At 62.3% G+C, this 15,072-nt stretch overlaps 4 protein-coding genes and 1 long non-coding RNA gene across 8 annotated transcripts in view; 3 read left to right on the plus strand and 2 right to left on the minus strand.

The window, feature by feature from the left end:
- The first annotated feature begins 2,272 nt into the window (after positions 1-2,272).
- NANOS3 (nanos C2HC-type zinc finger 3) lies at positions 2,273-9,072 on the plus strand. Of its 3 annotated transcripts, XM_041413343.1 has the most exons (3): positions 2,273-2,294; positions 2,511-3,700; positions 9,023-9,072. In XM_041413343.1, exon 2 carries the CDS (start codon positions 2,672-2,674, stop codon positions 3,665-3,667), a length of 996 nt encoding a protein of 331 aa, XP_041269277.1. In that variant the 5' UTR covers positions 2,273-2,294; positions 2,511-2,671; the 3' UTR covers positions 3,668-3,700; positions 9,023-9,072. The 3 variants fall into 3 exon arrangements, with proteins under 3 accessions (XP_041269277.1, XP_041269275.1, XP_041269276.1); XM_041413341.1 differs by lacking the exon at positions 2,273-2,294 and having other exon boundaries at positions 2,313-3,700; XM_041413342.1 differs by lacking the exons at positions 2,273-2,294; positions 9,023-9,072 and adding an exon at positions 4,267-4,399 and having other exon boundaries at positions 2,313-3,700.
- On the minus strand, positions 4,947-5,834 carry BRME1 (break repair meiotic recombinase recruitment factor 1). Of its 2 annotated transcripts, none has more exons than XM_041413344.1 (4): positions 5,709-5,825; positions 5,424-5,501; positions 5,253-5,327; positions 4,947-5,174 (listed from the first exon to the last, which is right to left on the minus strand). In XM_041413344.1, the coding sequence occupies exons 1-4, from the start codon at positions 5,790-5,792 to the stop codon at positions 4,947-4,949; spliced, it is 465 nt and encodes a 154-aa protein (XP_041269278.1). In that variant the 5' UTR covers positions 5,793-5,825. The 2 variants fall into 2 exon arrangements, with proteins under 2 accessions (XP_041269278.1, XP_041269279.1); XM_041413345.1 differs by having other exon boundaries at positions 5,016-5,174; positions 5,424-5,482; positions 5,709-5,834.
- On the minus strand, positions 7,604-9,195 carry LOC121340529 (retinitis pigmentosa 1-like 1 protein). Its single transcript, XM_041413339.1, has 4 exons — positions 9,055-9,195; positions 8,796-8,837; positions 7,755-8,623; positions 7,604-7,642 (listed from the first exon to the last, which is right to left on the minus strand). The coding sequence occupies exons 1-4, from the start codon at positions 9,074-9,076 to the stop codon at positions 7,604-7,606; spliced, it is 972 nt and encodes a 323-aa protein (XP_041269273.1). The 5' UTR covers positions 9,077-9,195.
- A 22-nt stretch (positions 9,196-9,217) lies between these two features.
- Positions 9,218-12,054, plus strand: LOC121340534. The gene is made up of 3 exons (XR_005953321.1): positions 9,218-9,332; positions 9,567-9,641; positions 11,898-12,054. It is a non-coding gene; the product is annotated as an uncharacterized LOC121340534 (long non-coding RNA).
- Positions 12,055-13,606: 1,552 nt separating this feature from the next.
- Positions 13,607-15,072, plus strand: part of LOC121340530 (coiled-coil and C2 domain-containing protein 1A-like) — a gene marked incomplete at its 3' end in the record, with an annotated part of 5,415 nt that continues 3,949 nt past the window's right edge. The window contains exons 1-4 of the mRNA XM_041413340.1: positions 13,607-13,691; positions 13,791-13,836; positions 13,945-14,094; positions 14,169-14,290. Coding sequence (XP_041269274.1) covers positions 14,207-14,290 — 84 coding nt within the window. The remainder of the gene's footprint in view (positions 13,692-13,790; positions 13,837-13,944; positions 14,095-14,168; positions 14,291-15,072) is intronic.

A 15,072-nucleotide genomic window follows, 5' to 3' on the forward strand; every position in this document is an offset into this window, starting at 1 on the left:
CGGGGGTCCCCATCTGCCCCCCCCCCCCCCCTCCCCGAGCCCCCATCCCGGCCGGGCGCGCAGGGGTTAAGGGAAGCTGCGGGCCCTTTAAATGGGCGGGGCGGGGCTGAACGGGGCGGGGCCGTGCCCGCAGGCGGGGCTGGTGGCCAATCAGAGCCGAGGAGGAGGGGCGTGGGGCCAGTGGGCGGGGCCTCGGGGCTGAGCTGAGCCCCGCCCCCCCGTCAGAGCCTGGGGACACCTGGGGACACTTGGGGACATCTGGGGACACCTGGGGGACACCTGGGGACACTTGGGGGACACCTGGGGACACCTGGGGACATCTGGGGACACCTGGGGGACACCTGGGGACACTTGGGGACACCTGGGGACACCTGGGGACACCCGGGGACATCCCACCCACACCTGGGGTCCCACAGTTTCCCAGCCTGGGACAAGAGCAGCTTTGGGGTCAAATCCGGGGGATTTGGGGTTGGGGACATCTGGGGACATCTGGGGGACACTTGGGGACATCTGGGGGGCACTTGGGGACATCTGGGGACACCCCACCCACACCTGGGGTCCCACAGTTTCCCAGCCCGGGACAAGAGCAGCTTTGGGGTCAAATCCGGGGGATTTGGGGTTCAGCCAGGCAATGACCCTCCCCCCCACATACACTTTTTTCCCTTTTTCCCCATTTTTCACCCCAAAAGGTTTTTTTTTTCCCAGCTCCTTTGGGGCTCCTGGGGTTCGCTGGATGCTGGGGTTGGGTTTGGGGTGAATTCCCTGGGTTGGGGTGAATGCTCTGGGTTTGGGGTGAATTCCCTGGGTTTGGGGTGGATTCCCTGGGTTTGGGGTGGATTATCCTGGGATTCGGTGCCTGGGTAGGGAGGGATCCTGGCGGGATTCCAGAAGCTTCCCTGGGCAGAGGCAATGCCAGGAGCAGGGTGAGATCCTGCCAGGAGATGGATCCCAAAATCCAGGGGGGATCCCAAAATCCAGGGCAGGGACAGATCCTGGATCAGAGCAGATCCCAAAATCCAGAACAGGGACAGGTCCTGGATGGGAGCAGATCCCAAAATCCAGGGGGGATCCCCAAAAGAACAGGGACAGATTCTGGATCCTGCCCAAGAGCAGATCCCAAAATCCAGGGCAGGGACAGATCCTGGATCCTGGATGAGAGCAGATCCCAAAATCCCGCTGGGACCCCCACAAGAACACGGGCAGATCCCGGATCCTGCTGGATGGAGCACGGTGTGGGACCCCCTGTCCCACCGATCCCACCTCCCTCCAGGGGATCCCCGGCGACTTTGGGGTGAAAACACCGATATTCGGCCCCCCGCAGCATCCCGACGATCCCGGGGCGATCCTCCCTGGGCAGGAATTTCCCGACCCCGCAAATCCCCCCCCAGGACAGGACCCAGCGGGGATTTCCCGCAGCACCAAAACCCCCCCATCTCGCCCCAAAACGCGCTCGGGGATCGCTGGCGCGGCCCGGGGCGGGCAGCGCTTATCGCGGCGATTACCGAAATCGCGGTGATTAGCCCCAATCCTCAAAAGGCCACGATGGCGGCGCCCCGCCCGTCTGGAGCCGCCGACGGCCCCGAAGGCGGTGGCGCCGACCACGCGCGGCGCCTAGGCCCCGAACCGAGACACCGGGAGCGGCGACGGCACCGGCACCGGCAGCGCCTGGAGCGCTGGGAATACTGGGAGCACTGGGACGGAGCGCTGGGGTGTCCAGCCAGACTGGCCAGACCAGCTCCACGCCACGCCAGGAGAACTGGAAGCACCGGGAGCGCCGGGAATACCGGGAGCACCGGGAGCACCGGGAATACCGGGAGCACTGGGAGCACCGGGAATACCGGGAATACCGGGAGCACCGGGAGCACTGGGAGCGCCGGGAATACCGGGAGCACTGGGAGCACCTGGAGCACCGGGAATACCGGGAGCACCGGGAATACCGGGACGGAGCGCTGGGGTGTCCAGCTCCACGCCACCAGCGACACTGGCCGGACCAGCCCCACGGCACGGCAGAACTGGGGACACCAGAAACACCTGGACGAAGGAGCCACATCCAGGCACGCGCCATGCGGGGACCGCCGGTGACACGGGAGGTGGCACGGGAGGTGACACGAGAGGTGACATGAGAGGTGTCACGAGAGGTGGCACGGGAGGTGGCACGGGAGGTGACATGAGAGGTGACACCAGAGGTGACATGAGAGGTGACACAAGAGGTGACATGAGAGGTGACATGAGAGGTGACACAAGAGGTGACATGAGAGGTGACACCAGAGGTGACGCCAGAGGTGGCACGGGAGGTGGCACGGGAGGTGACACCAGAGGTGGCACGGGAGGTGACATGAGAGGTGACACAAGAGGTGACACCAGAGGTGGCACGGGAGGTGACATGAGAGGTGACACGAGAGGTGGCACGGGAGGTGACATGAGAGGTGACACGAGAGGTGGCACGGGAGGTGGCACAAGAAGTGGCACGAGAGGTGACACCAGAGGTGGCATGGGAGGTGGCACGAGAGGTGACGCCAGAGGTGGCACGGGAGGTGGCCACGGCACGCCAGGAGCGCCGCAGCCTCGCTGGGGAGGCACGAGGACGCTGCGGTGTCCCCCGCCGCGCCGCGCCGCTGGCACTGCGGCGGCCGTCGCGCTGCCACGCGGGGAAGCCGCGGGACACTTCGACATGTGGCGGGACTACCTGGGGCTGGCGGCCGTGGTGGCCGTGCTGCTCCGCCAGCCTGCGGGCCTCGGGGACATCTCGGGGTCACTGGGAGCTCTGGCTCCGTCTGCCAGGCCAGCTCCACGTGCAGGGCCAGCTCCACGTGTGGGACCTGCTCCATGTGCCGTGACATCTCCACATGTGGGACCTGCTCCGTGTGCTGAACCAGCTCCGTGTGCCGTGCCAGCTCTGTGTGCCGGGCCAGCTCCACATGCAGGGCCAGCTCCATGTGTGGGACCAGCTCCGTGTGCCGGGCCAGCTCCGTGTGCTGAACCAGCTCCACATGCTGGGCCATATCCACATGTGGGACCAGCTCCGTGTGCCATGCCATCTCCACATGTGGGACCAGCTCCATGTGCCAAACCAGCTCTGTGTGCTGAACCAGCTCTGTGTGCCGTGACATCTCCACATGTGGGACCTGCTCCGTGTGCTGAACCAGCTCTGTGTGCTGAATCAGTTCCATGTGCCGGGCCATCTCCACATGTGGGACCAGCTCTGTGTGCCGAACCAGCTCCACATGTGGGACCAGCTCTGTGTGCCGAACCAGCTCTGTGTGCCGAACCAGCTCCATGTGCCGGGCCATATCCACATGTGGGACCAGCTCTGTGTGCCATGCCAGCTCCACATGTGGGACCAGCTCCATGTGCTAGACCAGCTCCGTGTGCCGAACCAGCTCCACGTGCCGGGCCACCTCCCCCTGTGGGACGCCCTGCGTGCTCGTTCTGCCAGCACAACGGCGAGGCCCCGGGCGTGTACCAGAGCCACAGCCTGCGGGATGCCCGGGGCCGGCTGCAGTGCCCGGTGCTGCGCAGCTACGTGTGTCCCCAGTGCGGCGCCACGCAGGACCAGGCCCACACGCGCCGCTTCTGCCCCCGCACGCACCGCGGCTACACGTCCGTCTACGCGCGCCCCGCGCCCGCCGGCGGCGCCAGGAGGAGGCCGAGGGACGCCAGCATGTAGCCGAGGGACGGAGCAGCCTGTGTCGCCGCGCAGGTACCGCCGGGGCCGGGCGTGCCACGGCAGGCGTGGCACGCCCCGGGTACCGCGCAGGTACCGCCGGGGCCGGTTGGGATTCCCGTGAGGAATCTCGCGGTGGAGGGAAGGGGGAGCAGGGATGGAGGACGCCGCGTCCCCACGCGGGTTTGGGGTGTCCCAGCGATGGGGTGGCACATGCAAAGCTGGGTTTGGCCAGATTTCCCGTGAGGAATTTCATCAGGAAATCAGGGCTGCCAAGGGGAGGGCACCAGCAGACTGGTGGCAGGTGACACTGGGAAGCCACCAGAGGATGGAAGGTCCCCTGTCCCCGTGCAGGTACGGAGGGTTTTCAGATCCTGGATTTAGGCAGGAACAGGATTTCCATGAGGGAATCCCACCAAGGAGCCAGAGCTCAAGGAAGGAGGAGGCACTGGGAAACAAGTGACAAGAAGGAAGGAGCCGTGGATTTATCCAGGAACGGGATTCCTGCAGGAATCCCACCAGGAATTTGGCACTAACCATGGGGTACATGCTGCTGCTTCCCTCCCGGTGCTCCTGCCTCTCTCTCCTTGCTTCTCTTCCAGGAACTTCCCCAGAGGATGAGACCACGGCTTGGAGCTCCACTGGGACCAGTCTTGGAGCTCCACTGGGACCAGTTTGCCCAGTTTGTGCCGCCTCCCGACGCCGTGGCACCCGCAGGAGTCGTGGCACCCCAGATCTGGGTGCTGCCAGCGGGGCCAGCTCTGAGTTTTGGGTTCTGAGTTTTGGTTAATCCCAGAAGGGCTCGGCGCTCCAGGGGTCACCAGATGTTTTGGGTTGGATTGTTGAGTTTTGGTTAAACCCAGAAGGGCTCGGCGCTCCAGGGGTCACCAGATGTTTTGGGTTGGATTGTTGAGTTTTGGTTAATCCCAAAAGGGATTGGTGCTCCAGGGGTTACCAGATGTTTTGGGTTGGATTCTGAAGTTTTGCTTAATCTCAGACCGGGAAGGCGCCGGTGCTCCATGTGCTGGAGCTGTTACCAGATGTTTTGGGTTGGATTGTGGAGTTTTGGTCAATCCCAGCCAAAAAGGGGCTGGGAAGGGACCGGTGCTCCAGCTGCTGGAGCTGCTTCCAGGTATTTTGGGCGGGATTGTGGAGTTTTGGTTAATCCCAGCCAAAAAGGGGCTGGGAAGGGGCTGCTGCTCCTAATGTTGGATTCTTTGTCCCAGCCCCACAGCCATTCATGGCATTTTGGGTGAGTTTGGGTGGTTTTGGTGGGATTTTTTCACCCACGACGGCGTGAAGACCCCGGTAGTGAGTGCTGGAACCATTCTCCAGACGAAGCTTGGTTTATTCCCGCTGTTCCCATCAATAAATGATAATTATTATTAATTGCTCCTGGCGTCCCTACCCCTCTTTCCAGCGGCTTCCAGCGGGCGCCGCCCTGCGGCCACGCCGTGCCTTCGGCCTCCTCAGCAGCTCCAGCCCCCGGCGGGCTCCCATGGCCAGGCGGCTGTGGGGGGGCGTGGGCATCACTCAGGGGGCGCTGGACCCCCAATTTCAGTGAAATCCAGGCGGGTTTAGGACTTACTTGAGGTCTGAGAGCTCCCGGATCAGCCCGCGGATGACGTCGCTGGCGTCCGCCGGCTCCGCGGCCTTGGCGCTGCTGGGGGAGGAAAATTGGGGTTTTTTCACTCCCTAAATTGGGAATTTCAGGCAAAATCAGGATTTTGTTCCTGCAGGAGGGTCTGGATCCACCCACCTTTCCCATGGGGTGTTCCCTGTGGATCCGGTGTGGGCCTGGCCTGTGCTGTGCCATGGCTGCAGGGAAAGAAAGGAGCTGGGAAGGGCAAGGGGGTGGGGAGGGTCCCAGGTGAGGTGGGGAGGGGTCCCCGGATCCCAGTTTGGGTGGGGAAGGGACCCTGGATCCCAGTTTGGGATGGGGAGGGGACCCTGGATCCCAGTTTGGGATGGGGAGGGGTCCCCGGATCCCAGTTTGGATGGGGAGGGGTCTCTGGGTCCCAGTTTGGGGCCATCCCAGTTGTACCTTCTCCGCTGGGAGCTCTGGGCTGGTCCCTTCCCGCTGGGGCTCGGTGCCGGTGGCTACCGGCTCTGGCCCCGCTGTGGCCATCCTGGCACTGCCACCCCGGCAATTCCCGCTCTCTGCGCCCCCTCCGCGGCTCCGGGCACCTCGGGGACCGCCTGGTGACCCCGTGTCCGTCCCCAGGGCCATGCCAGTGCCACATCCCCCCTGCAGGGCACCTTCCTGCCCCTCTCCCGCTGCGTCCGCCACCTCCGGGCTTCCCTCGGGGGCCGCGTCCCTCGCCGCGTCCTGGTGGGCTCCAGAGCCCCCCGCCTCTGCTGGTCCCAGCTCGTTCTCTCCTGTCCCACCCAAAATTCCCAGTTTGGGAATTTCCCAGTTTGGATCTGGCTGCTCTTCTCCTGCCCCATCTGCCTTTGGAATCCCTGGTCTTGGTGATTCCAGCGGATCCTCTCCCGTTCCATCCAAAATTCCCAGTTTGGGAATTTCCCAGTTTGGATCTGGCTGCTCCTCTGCTGCCCCATCTGCCTCTGGAATTCCTGGTTTTGGTGATTCCATCTGCTCCTCTCCCGTTCCATCCAAAATTCCAATTTTCGGTGGCTCCAGCTGCTCCTCTTCTGCCCCATCTGCCTTTGGAATTCCAGGTTTTGGTGATCCCAGCTCGTTCTCTCCTGTCCCACCCAAAATTCCCAGTTTGGGAATTTCCCAGTTTGGATCTGGCTGCTCCTCTCCTGCCCCATCCGCCTCTGGAATTCCTGGCTTTGGTGTTTCCAGCTTGTTCTCTCCTGTTTCACCCAAAATTCCCAGTTTGGGAATTTCCCAGTTTGGATCTGGCTGCTCCTCTCCTGCCCCATTTGCCTCTGGAATTCCTGGTTTTGCTGATTCCATCTGCTCCTCTCCTGTTCCATCCAAAATCCCCATTTTCAGTGGCTCCAGCCGCTCCTCTCCTGCCCCATCTGCCTTTGGAATTCCAGGTTTTGGTGATCCCAGCTTGTTCTCTCCTGTTCCACCCAGAATTCCCAGTTTGGGAATTTCCCAGTTTGGCTCTGGCTGCTCTTCTCCTGCCCCATCTGCCTCTGGAATTCCAGGTTTTGCTGATTCCAGCCGCTCCTCTCCCGTTCCATCCAAAATCCCCATTTTCAGTGGCTCCAGCTGCTCCTCTCCTGCCCCATCCGTCTCTGGAGTTCCTGGTTCTGCTGATCCCAGCTCGTTCTCTCCTGTTCCACCCAGAATTCCCAGTTTGGGAATTTCCCAGTTTGACTCTGGCTGCTCCTCTGCTGCCCCATCTGCCTTTGGAATTCCAGGTTTTGGTGATTCCATCTGCTCCTCTCCCGTTCCATCCAAAATCCCCATTTTCAGTGGTTCCAACTGCTCCTCTGCTGCCCCATCCGCCTCTGGAATTCCAGGTTTTGGTGATCCCAGCTTGTTCTCTCCTGTTCCACCCAAAATTCCCAGTTTGGGAATTTCCCAGTTTGGATCTGGCTGCTCCTCTCCTGCCCCATCCGCCTCTGGAATTCCTGGCTTTGGTGTTTCCAGCTTGTTCTCTCCTGTTTCACCCAAAATTCCCAGTTTGGGAATTTCCCAGTTTGGCTCTGGCTGCTCCTCTCCTGCCCCATTTGCCTCTGGAATTCCTGGTTTTGCTGATTCCATCTGCTCCTCTCCCGTTCCATCCAAAATCCCCATTTTCAGTGGCTCCAGCTGCTCCTCTCCTGCCCCATCCGTCTCTGGAGTTCCTGGTTCTGCTGATCCCAGCTCGTTCTCTCCTGTTCCACCCAGAATTCCCAGTTTGGGAATTTCCCAGTTTGACTCTGGCTGCTCCTCTGCTGCCCCATCTGCCTTTGGAATTCCAGGTTTTGGTGATTCCATCTGCTCCTCTCCCGTTCCATCCAAAATCCCCATTTTCAGTGGTTCCAACTGCTCCTCTGCTGCCCCATCCGCCTCTGGAATTCCAGGTTTTGGTGATCCCAGCTTGTTCTCTCCTGTTCCACCCAAAATTCCCAGTTTGGGAATTTCCCAGTTTGGATCTGGCTGCTCCTCTCCTGCCCCATTTGCCTCTGGAATTCCTGGTTTTGCTGATTCCAGCCACTCCTCTCCTGTTCCATCCAAAATTCCAATTTTCAGTGGCTCCGGCTTCTCCTCTCCTGTTCCATCAAAAATCCCCGTTTTCAGTGGCTCCAGCTGCTCCTCTCCTGCCCCATTTGCCTCTGGAATTCCTGGTTTCACTGGCTCTGGATGCTTCTCTCCATCCACCTCCAAAATTCCTGGTTTTGGTGTTTCTAGCAGATCCTCTCCTGTTCCATCCAAAATCCCCACTTTTAGTGATTTCAGCTGCTCCTCTGCTGCCCCATCTGCCTTCAAAATCTCTGGTTTTCGTGTTTCCAGCTGTTCCTCTGCTGTTCCATCCAAAATCCCCATTTTTAGTGGCTCCAGCTGCTCTTCTCCTGCCCCATCCACCTCCAAGATTCCCAGCTGAGATGACTCCAGCTGGTTCTGCCCCATTCCATCCAAATTTCCCATTTTTAGTGACTCCAGCTGCTCCTCTCCTGCCCCATCCACCTCCAAAACTGCCGCTTTTGGCGATTCCCCACAATTCTCTCCTGCCCCATCCAAAATTCCTGGTTTTGGTGACTCCAGCTCATCCTCTCTTGCCCCATCTGCTTCCAAAATTCCCAGCTGGGGCAATTCCAGACGATTCTCTTCCACCCCATCGGAAATGCCCTGTTTTGGTGATCCCACTGCTCTGCCACCTCCAATTTGCTCATCTCTCCCTTCCTGTAAAATCACGTTAGAAACCCCAGTTTGGGGAGTTTTTCCCCCTGCTGGGATCGTGGGATCCATCCCGGCAGGATCTCCGTGGGGATCAGCTCCTGGTGCTTCCTGAAGGATCCGCTTGGCTTTGGGAGCGTGGAATTTCCCGTCGCCTGTTGTGTGCGGGGTGAGGGAAAAAGGAATTTTTTTTTTTTTTGATGGAAAGGAAAAAAGGAAATCAGTTTGGATGTGGGGAGACCCCAGCTGGGTCTCCCAGAAGGGGGAAATGACCCCAGCTGGGTCATTGTGGGCCCAAACTGGGATATTTGGGTGTTTTCCTTTTACCTGGGGTTGGGCGGCTCCTGCGTTTCCCCATCCTGGCGCTATCTAGGAAGGACAAAGAGCAACCCCAAATTACCTCTGCTCCCCAGGTCACACCGCCCCAGCTCCCCTCAGGCCCCAGCAGCCATTTTCCCCTCACCGCCCTCAACGCCCTCACAGGCCAAACAACATCCCCCAGCTTCCCTAAAGGCACAGCCGCGACATAAAACCCCAAACCCTCTGGGCCTTAGGTGAAAACAGTGGAATTTCCGCCGATTTCCACCTGATTTTCCACCTCGGGGCATTCTGTCACCGGCTCCCTCACGTTTTTCCCGCCTTTTCCCTGCCGGGAGCGGGGCACGCTGGGAGTTGTAGTTCTCCGGCGCCGCGAAGCAGGGCGGTTTTTACGACAGCGGCTTTTGCGACGGCGGTGCTGTAAAGCGCGAGGTGTTGACAGCGGCCGGCGGAGCAGGAAGTGAGTGCGGATAAACCGGGACAAACCGGGATAAACCGGCACAAAACGGGTTAAACCGGGATAAACGGCAGCACCGGCATCGGGGGGTGAGGCCTGCGGACAGCTGGGGGGTGACGGCGCCTTGCGGGGTGCTCTGGGAGGCGGCAGAAGGCGCGGCGGGGCCTTGTGGGGCGCGCCCGGGGCCTTGTGAGGAGCGGGGGGCGCCGAGATTTCTGGGGGGCTCTGAGGGGGATCGGGGCGCTGAAGGCGGCTCGGAGGGGCTCGTGGGAAGCCCAGGGTTTAAATCAGGGCGGGGGTCTGCCCGTGTTCCCCCTCCCCAGCTCGGCCCGGCGGGACGCGGAGCCATGAGCCGAGCGCGGAGGGCCCCGGGCCGGGGGGCGGCCATGGCCAGGCAGGTGCGTGCGACCCCCCGGGACCCCCTGCTCTGGCTGCCGGGGGGTCCCAAGCTCCCCTCCTCCCCTCCAGCACTTTGGGGATCCCTGGATCCCCGGATCCCCTCCCGGGGGTCCCTGGATCCCCTCCTGGGGGTCCCTGGATTCCCTCCCGGGGGTCCCTGGATCCCCTCTGGGGGGTCCCTCCCCCTCGAACTGCCCCCCAAAATCGGTTTGTGACCCCCCCCGTTCCTCCCCCCCCTCCAGATCTGGCAGCGGTGGAGGCCCTGGCCCGGCTCTGCCTCCGGGACCCCCCGGAGGAGGAGGAGGATGAGGAAGGGGAGGAAGATCTGGAGAACGAGGAGGAGCTGCTGGTGAGGGGGGAGGTGTTGGGCCTGGAAAAGGGGGTCCCTGAGCCTGGGTTTTGGGGTCCCCGAGCGGGTTTAGGGGTCCCCAAGCGAGTTTTGGAGGGATCCCCAATTCCCTCCCGGGGGTCCCCGGATCCCCTCTGGGGGTCCCTGGATCCCCTCCCGGGAGTCCCTAGATTCCCTCCTGGGGGTCCCTGGATCTCCTGGGGGTCCCTGGATCCCCTCCCGGGGGGTCCCTGGATTCCCCGAGCGGGTTTAGGGGTCCCCAAGCGAGTTTTGGAGGGATCCCTGAGGCTGTGTTTTGGGGTCCCCTAGCGGGTTTTGGGGATCCCCTCCCGGGAGTCCCTAGATTCCCTCCTGGGGGTCCCTGGATCTCCTGGGGGTCCCTGAATTCCCTCCGGGGGGTCCCTGGATCTCCTGGGGGTCCCTGGATCCCCTCCCGGGGGGTCCCTGGATTCCCTCCCGGGGGTCCCTAGATCCCCTCTGGGGGGGTCCCTCAATTCCCTCCGGGGGGTCCCCGGATCCCCTCCCGGGGGTCCCTGGATCCCCTCCTGGGGGGTCCCCGGATCCCCTCCGGGGGGTCCCTGGATCTCCTGGGGGTCCCTGGATTCCCTCCCGGGGGTCCCTGGATCCCCTCTGGGGGGGTCCCTCAATTCCCTCCCTGGGGTCCCTGGGTTCTCTCCCGGGGGTCCCTGGATCCCCTCCCGTGGGTCCCTGGATCCCCTCCCGGGGGTCCCTGGATCTCCTGGGGGTCCCTGGGTTCCCTCCCGGGGGTCCCTGGATCCCCTCTGGGGGGGTCCCTCAATTACCTCCGGGGGGTCCCCGGATTCCCTCCCTGGGGTCCCCGGATTCCCTCCCAGGGGTCCCTGGGTTCCCTCCCGGGGGTCTCCGGATCCCCTCCTGGGGGTCCCGGGATCTCCTGGGGGTCCCTGTATCCCCTCCTGGGGGTCCCTGGATCTCCTGGGGGTCCCTGGATTCCCTCCCTGGGGTGTCCCTGGGTTCCCTCCCGGGGGTCCCCGGATCCCCTCTGGGGTCTCCGGATCCCCTCCTGGGGGTCCCGGGATCTCCTGGGGGTCCCTGTATCCCCTCCTGGGGGTCCCTGGATCTCCTGGGGGTCCCTGGATTCCCTCCCTGGGGTCCCCGGATCCCCTCCCGGGGGTTCCTAGATCCCCTCTGGGGGGTCCCTGGATTCCCTCCCGGGGGTCCCTGGGTTCCCTCCCGGGGGTCCCCGGATCCCCTCTGGGGGGTCCCTAGATCCCCTCTGGGGGTCCCTGGATTCCCTCCCGGGGGTCCCCGGATCCCCTCTGGGGGTCCCTGGATCCCCTCCCGGGAGTCCCTAGATTCCCTCCTGGGGGTCCCTGGATCTCCTGGGGGTCCCTGAATTCCCTCCGGGGGGTCCCTGGATCTCCTGGGGGTCCCTGGATTCCCTCCCGGGGGTCCCTGGATCTCCTCCCCGGGGGTCCCTGGATTCCCTCCCGGTGGGGTCCCCGAGGTGGTTTTGGGGTCCCACCCGGCTGACTCCCGGCCCCCGTGCAGGCAGAGCTGCAGGAGGTGCTGCAGGAGGGGCCGGGGAGCGCAGACGAGGCACAGACCCCCCAGGTACGGGGACATCCCCGGGGACATCCCAGTGCTCCCAGTGTGGGGTCCCCGGATCCCCTCCCGGGGGTTCCTAGATCCCCTCTGGGGGGTCCCTGGATTCCCTCCCGGGGGTCCCTGGGTTCCCTCCCGGGGGTCCCCGGATCCCCTCTGGGGGGTCCCTAGATCCCCTCTGGGGGTCCCTGGATTCCCTCCCGGGGGTCCCTAGATCCCCTCTGGGGGGGTCCCCGGATCCCCCCCGGGGGTCCCTAGATTCCCTCCCGGGGGTCCCCGGACCCCCCCCGGGGTTCCCTGAGCGCTGTCGCCCCCTCCCCAGGCGGGGCTGCTGGCGGCTCCCGGTGCCGGGGGCGGCCCGGGCGGTGCCGGGGACGCGGCGCTGGAGGCGGAGCTGCTGCTGCTGCTGGGGGGCAGGGAGGCTCCGGAGCGGGGGGAGCCGCCCCCGCCCCCCCAGCGAGGTAAATCCCCCGACCCCGTGTCCCGGTGCTCCCAGTGTTCCGGTGTTCCCGCTGTTCCCAGTGCTCCCGGTATTCCCAGTGTCCCCGGTGTCCCCTGTATTCCCGTTGTTCCCAGTGACCCTGTGTCCTGGTATTCCCGGTGCTCCCGGTGTTCCCACTGTTCCCGGTATTCCCGGTGTCCCCGTGTCCCACTGTCCCGACTGTTCCCGGTGCTCCCGGTGCTCCCGCTGTTCCCGGTGTCCCCGTGTCCCGCTGTCCCCGTGTCCCGCTGTCCCCGGTATTCCCGGTGCTCCCGCTGTTCCCGCAGGATCCCGGCCCCGCGGGGGCGCTGCTGGCCGAGCTGGAGGAGCGGGCGGAGCTCTACCGGGCCGCCCTCGGCACCGCCGGCCCCGGGAACGGGACCGGGACCGGGACCGGGAACGGGACCGGGAACGGGACCGGGACCGGGAACGGGGCACGGCTGCGGCGCCTCCAGCGCGGCTCCCCCCATTTTCCCCCCCTCAGAGCCGGGCGGGATCGATCTGCCCCAAAAACCCGGGACACCGGGGTCCTGCTGGGGGTCCCGAAACAGCAGCTTGTCACACTCTGAACCTGTTTTGTGCTGTTTTCCACAACTCTGAACCTGTTGGGTGCTGTTTTCCACAATTCTGAGCTCAGTTTTGTGCTGTTTTCCACAATTCTGAACCTGTTGTGTGCTGTTTTCCACAATTCTGAACCAGTTTTATCGGACTTTTCCCAATTCTGAGCTCAGTTTTATCTGACTTTTCCCAATTCTGAGCTCAGTTTTATCTGACTTTTCCCAATTCTGAGCTCAGTTTTATCTGACTTTTCCCAATTCTGAGCCCAGTTTTATCTGACTTTTCCCAGTCCTGAACCAGTTTTATCTGACTTTTCCCAATTCTGAGCCCAGTTTTATCTGACTTTTCCCAGTCCTGAACCAGTTTTATCTGACTTTTCCCAATTCTGAGCCCAGTTTTATCTGACTTTTCCCAGTCCTGAACCAGTTTTATCTGACTTTTCCCAATTCTGACCAGTTTCATGACAATGAAATGCCATTTCGTTCCACTTGTTATTATTCCATTTGTTCCATATTATTAGTATAATTCCATTTATTCCATGTCATCATTATTCCATTTCATTCACTTAATTTCCTCTTTCCCATCAGTTTCCTTTCATTCAGTCCTGAGTCTTATCCCATTTCCTGCCTGCAGAATCCCCATTTTTCCCAACTCTGTCCCATTTCACCCCCTTTTTCCCAATTCTGCCTCAATTTTTCCCAATTCTACCCCCATTTCACCCCATTTTTCCCTAATTGTGCCCCCATTTTCTCCCATTTCACCCCATTTTCCCCCATTATTTCCCCATTTCACCCGATTTTTCCCTCATTTCACCCCATTTCCCCCCATTCTTTCCCCATTTCACCCCATTTCCCCCCATTCTGCCCCATTTCCCCCCATTTTCCCCCATTATTTCCCCATTTTCCCCCATTCTTTCCCCATTTTCCCTCATTCTTTCCCCATTTCCCCCCGATTTTCCCCATTCTCCCCATTTTTCCCCCCATTTCCCTGCGCCTGCAGGAGCTGCAGAGGGAGGCCGTGCAGGCCCGACGCCGCGGGGACAACGCCACCGCCCTGGGCCACTTCAGGGAGGCCAAGGTACCCCCAGAACTGCCGGACCCTCCCCCAAAATCCCCTCCCCTCCCCCAAAATCCCCTCCCCTTCCCCAAAATTCCCCTTCTCCCTGTGGTTTTCCAGAGGCTGGAGGCGCAGCTGGAGGCGCTGGGGCGAGGCCCTGCCGCCGGTGAGACCCCGACCCCCTTGGAAAAAAGAAAGGGTGGAACCCCCATTTTGGGGTAGAAAGCCCTCGTTTTGGGGGTCCTGGAGGGATCTGGGTGCTCCTTTCCTGCAGATCCCCAGGCTGAGGAGACGAGAGATCCTCCAGGGAAGGATCCACCAGGGAAGGATCCTCCAGGGAAGGATCCACCAGGGAAGGATCCACCAGGGAAGGATCCTCCAGGGAAGGATCCACCAGCCAGGGATCCAGCGGCCTCCAGCCCAGGTCAGCTCCCTCCTGGCAGGGGCAGCGGGCAGGAAAAGGGGGATCTGTTGGGATTTTGGTGTTCTCCCCCCCAGAGGCGCCCCGGGACGTGCGGGAGGCGCTGGAGCAGCGCATGGAGCGGTACCGGGCGGCCGCGGGCCAGGCCCGGGCCAGCGGGGACGCCAGGAAGGCCAGGATGCACGAGAGGATCCTCAAGGTGGGAGCAGCGGGACCCCGGCGTGGGGCAGGGGGCAGAGCGGGGTCCCTGTCCCAGAGCTGGGGTCCCACTGCGAGCTGGGATCCCAGTCCTGTGATCCCAGTGCAGAGCTGCATCCCAGATCAGTGATCCCAGTCCCAGATCAGTGATCCCAGTCCCAGATCCATGATCCCAGTCTAGGGCTGGGATCCCAGTGCAGAGCTGCATCCCAGAGCTGGGATCCCAGTCCCAGATCCATGATCTCAGTCCCAGACCAGTGATCCCAGTCTAGAGCTGGGATCCCAGAGCTGGGATCCCAGTCCTGTGATCTCTGTCCCAGATCCATGATCCCAGTCCCAGTCCTGTGATCCCAGTCCCAGATCAGTGATCCCAGTCCCAGTCCATGATCCCAGTCCCAGATCCATGATCTCAGTCCCAGTCCGTGATCCCAGTCCAGACCAGTAATCCCAGTCCCAGACCAGTGATCCCAGTCCCAGATTCATGATCCCAGTCCCAGACCAGTGATCCCAGTCCCAGAGCAGTGTCTGGTCCCAGTCTCCCCACAGTGACACCAGTTCCTCCCTGTGGGTGCTCCCAGTCTGGCTCCCAGTCTATCCCCAGTGTTCCCAGTCTGTCCCAGTATGTCCCCAGTGCTCCCAGTCTGTCCCAGTCTGTCCCAGTGTGTCCCCAGTGCCCCCTGACCCCCGTGCCCCCTCCCCAGCAATACCAGGGATATCCTGCTCCCAGTTTCCCCCCACAGTGACACCAGTCCCTCCCTGTGGGTGCTCCCAGTCTGTCCCAGT

This window comes from Onychostruthus taczanowskii, unplaced genomic scaffold, assembly GCF_017590055.1.
Source record: "Onychostruthus taczanowskii isolate IOZ18803 unplaced genomic scaffold, ASM1759005v1 scaffold408, whole genome shotgun sequence".
Taxonomy (NCBI): domain Eukaryota; kingdom Metazoa; phylum Chordata; class Aves; order Passeriformes; family Passeridae; genus Onychostruthus; species Onychostruthus taczanowskii.

What these genes read in the sequence shown, in the direction of transcription:
- BRME1 (XM_041413344.1), bottom strand. Translation starts at nt 5,792, where the DNA reads ATGGCCACAGCGGGGCCAGAGCCGGTAGCCACCGGCACCGAGCCCCAG. An exon ending in CAGAGCTCCCAGCGGAGAAG is followed by an intron (nt 5,502 to 5,708) that starts GTACAACTGGGA and finishes TGCCCTTCCCAG; the next exon opens with CTCCTTTCTTTCCCTGCAGC. An exon ending in CGGGAGCTCTCAGACCTCAA is followed by an intron (nt 5,175 to 5,252) that starts GTAAGTCCTAAA and finishes GCCCCCCCACAG; the next exon opens with CCGCCTGGCCATGGGAGCCC.
- NANOS3 (XM_041413341.1), top strand. Translation starts at nt 2,336, where the DNA reads ATGAGAGGTGACACAAGAGGTGACACCAGAGGTGGCACGGGAGGTGAC.
- LOC121340529 (XM_041413339.1), bottom strand. Translation starts at nt 9,076, where the DNA reads ATGCCCCGAGGTGGAAAATCAG. An exon ending in GCCCCGAGGTGGAAAATCAG is followed by an intron (nt 8,838 to 9,054) that starts GTGGAAATCGGC and finishes TGTCCTTCCTAG; the next exon opens with ATAGCGCCAGGATGGGGAAA. An exon ending in CAAAACCAGGAATTCCAGAG is followed by an intron (nt 7,643 to 7,754) that starts GCAAATGGGGCA and finishes CTGGAATTCCAG; the next exon opens with AGGCGGATGGGGCAGCAGAG.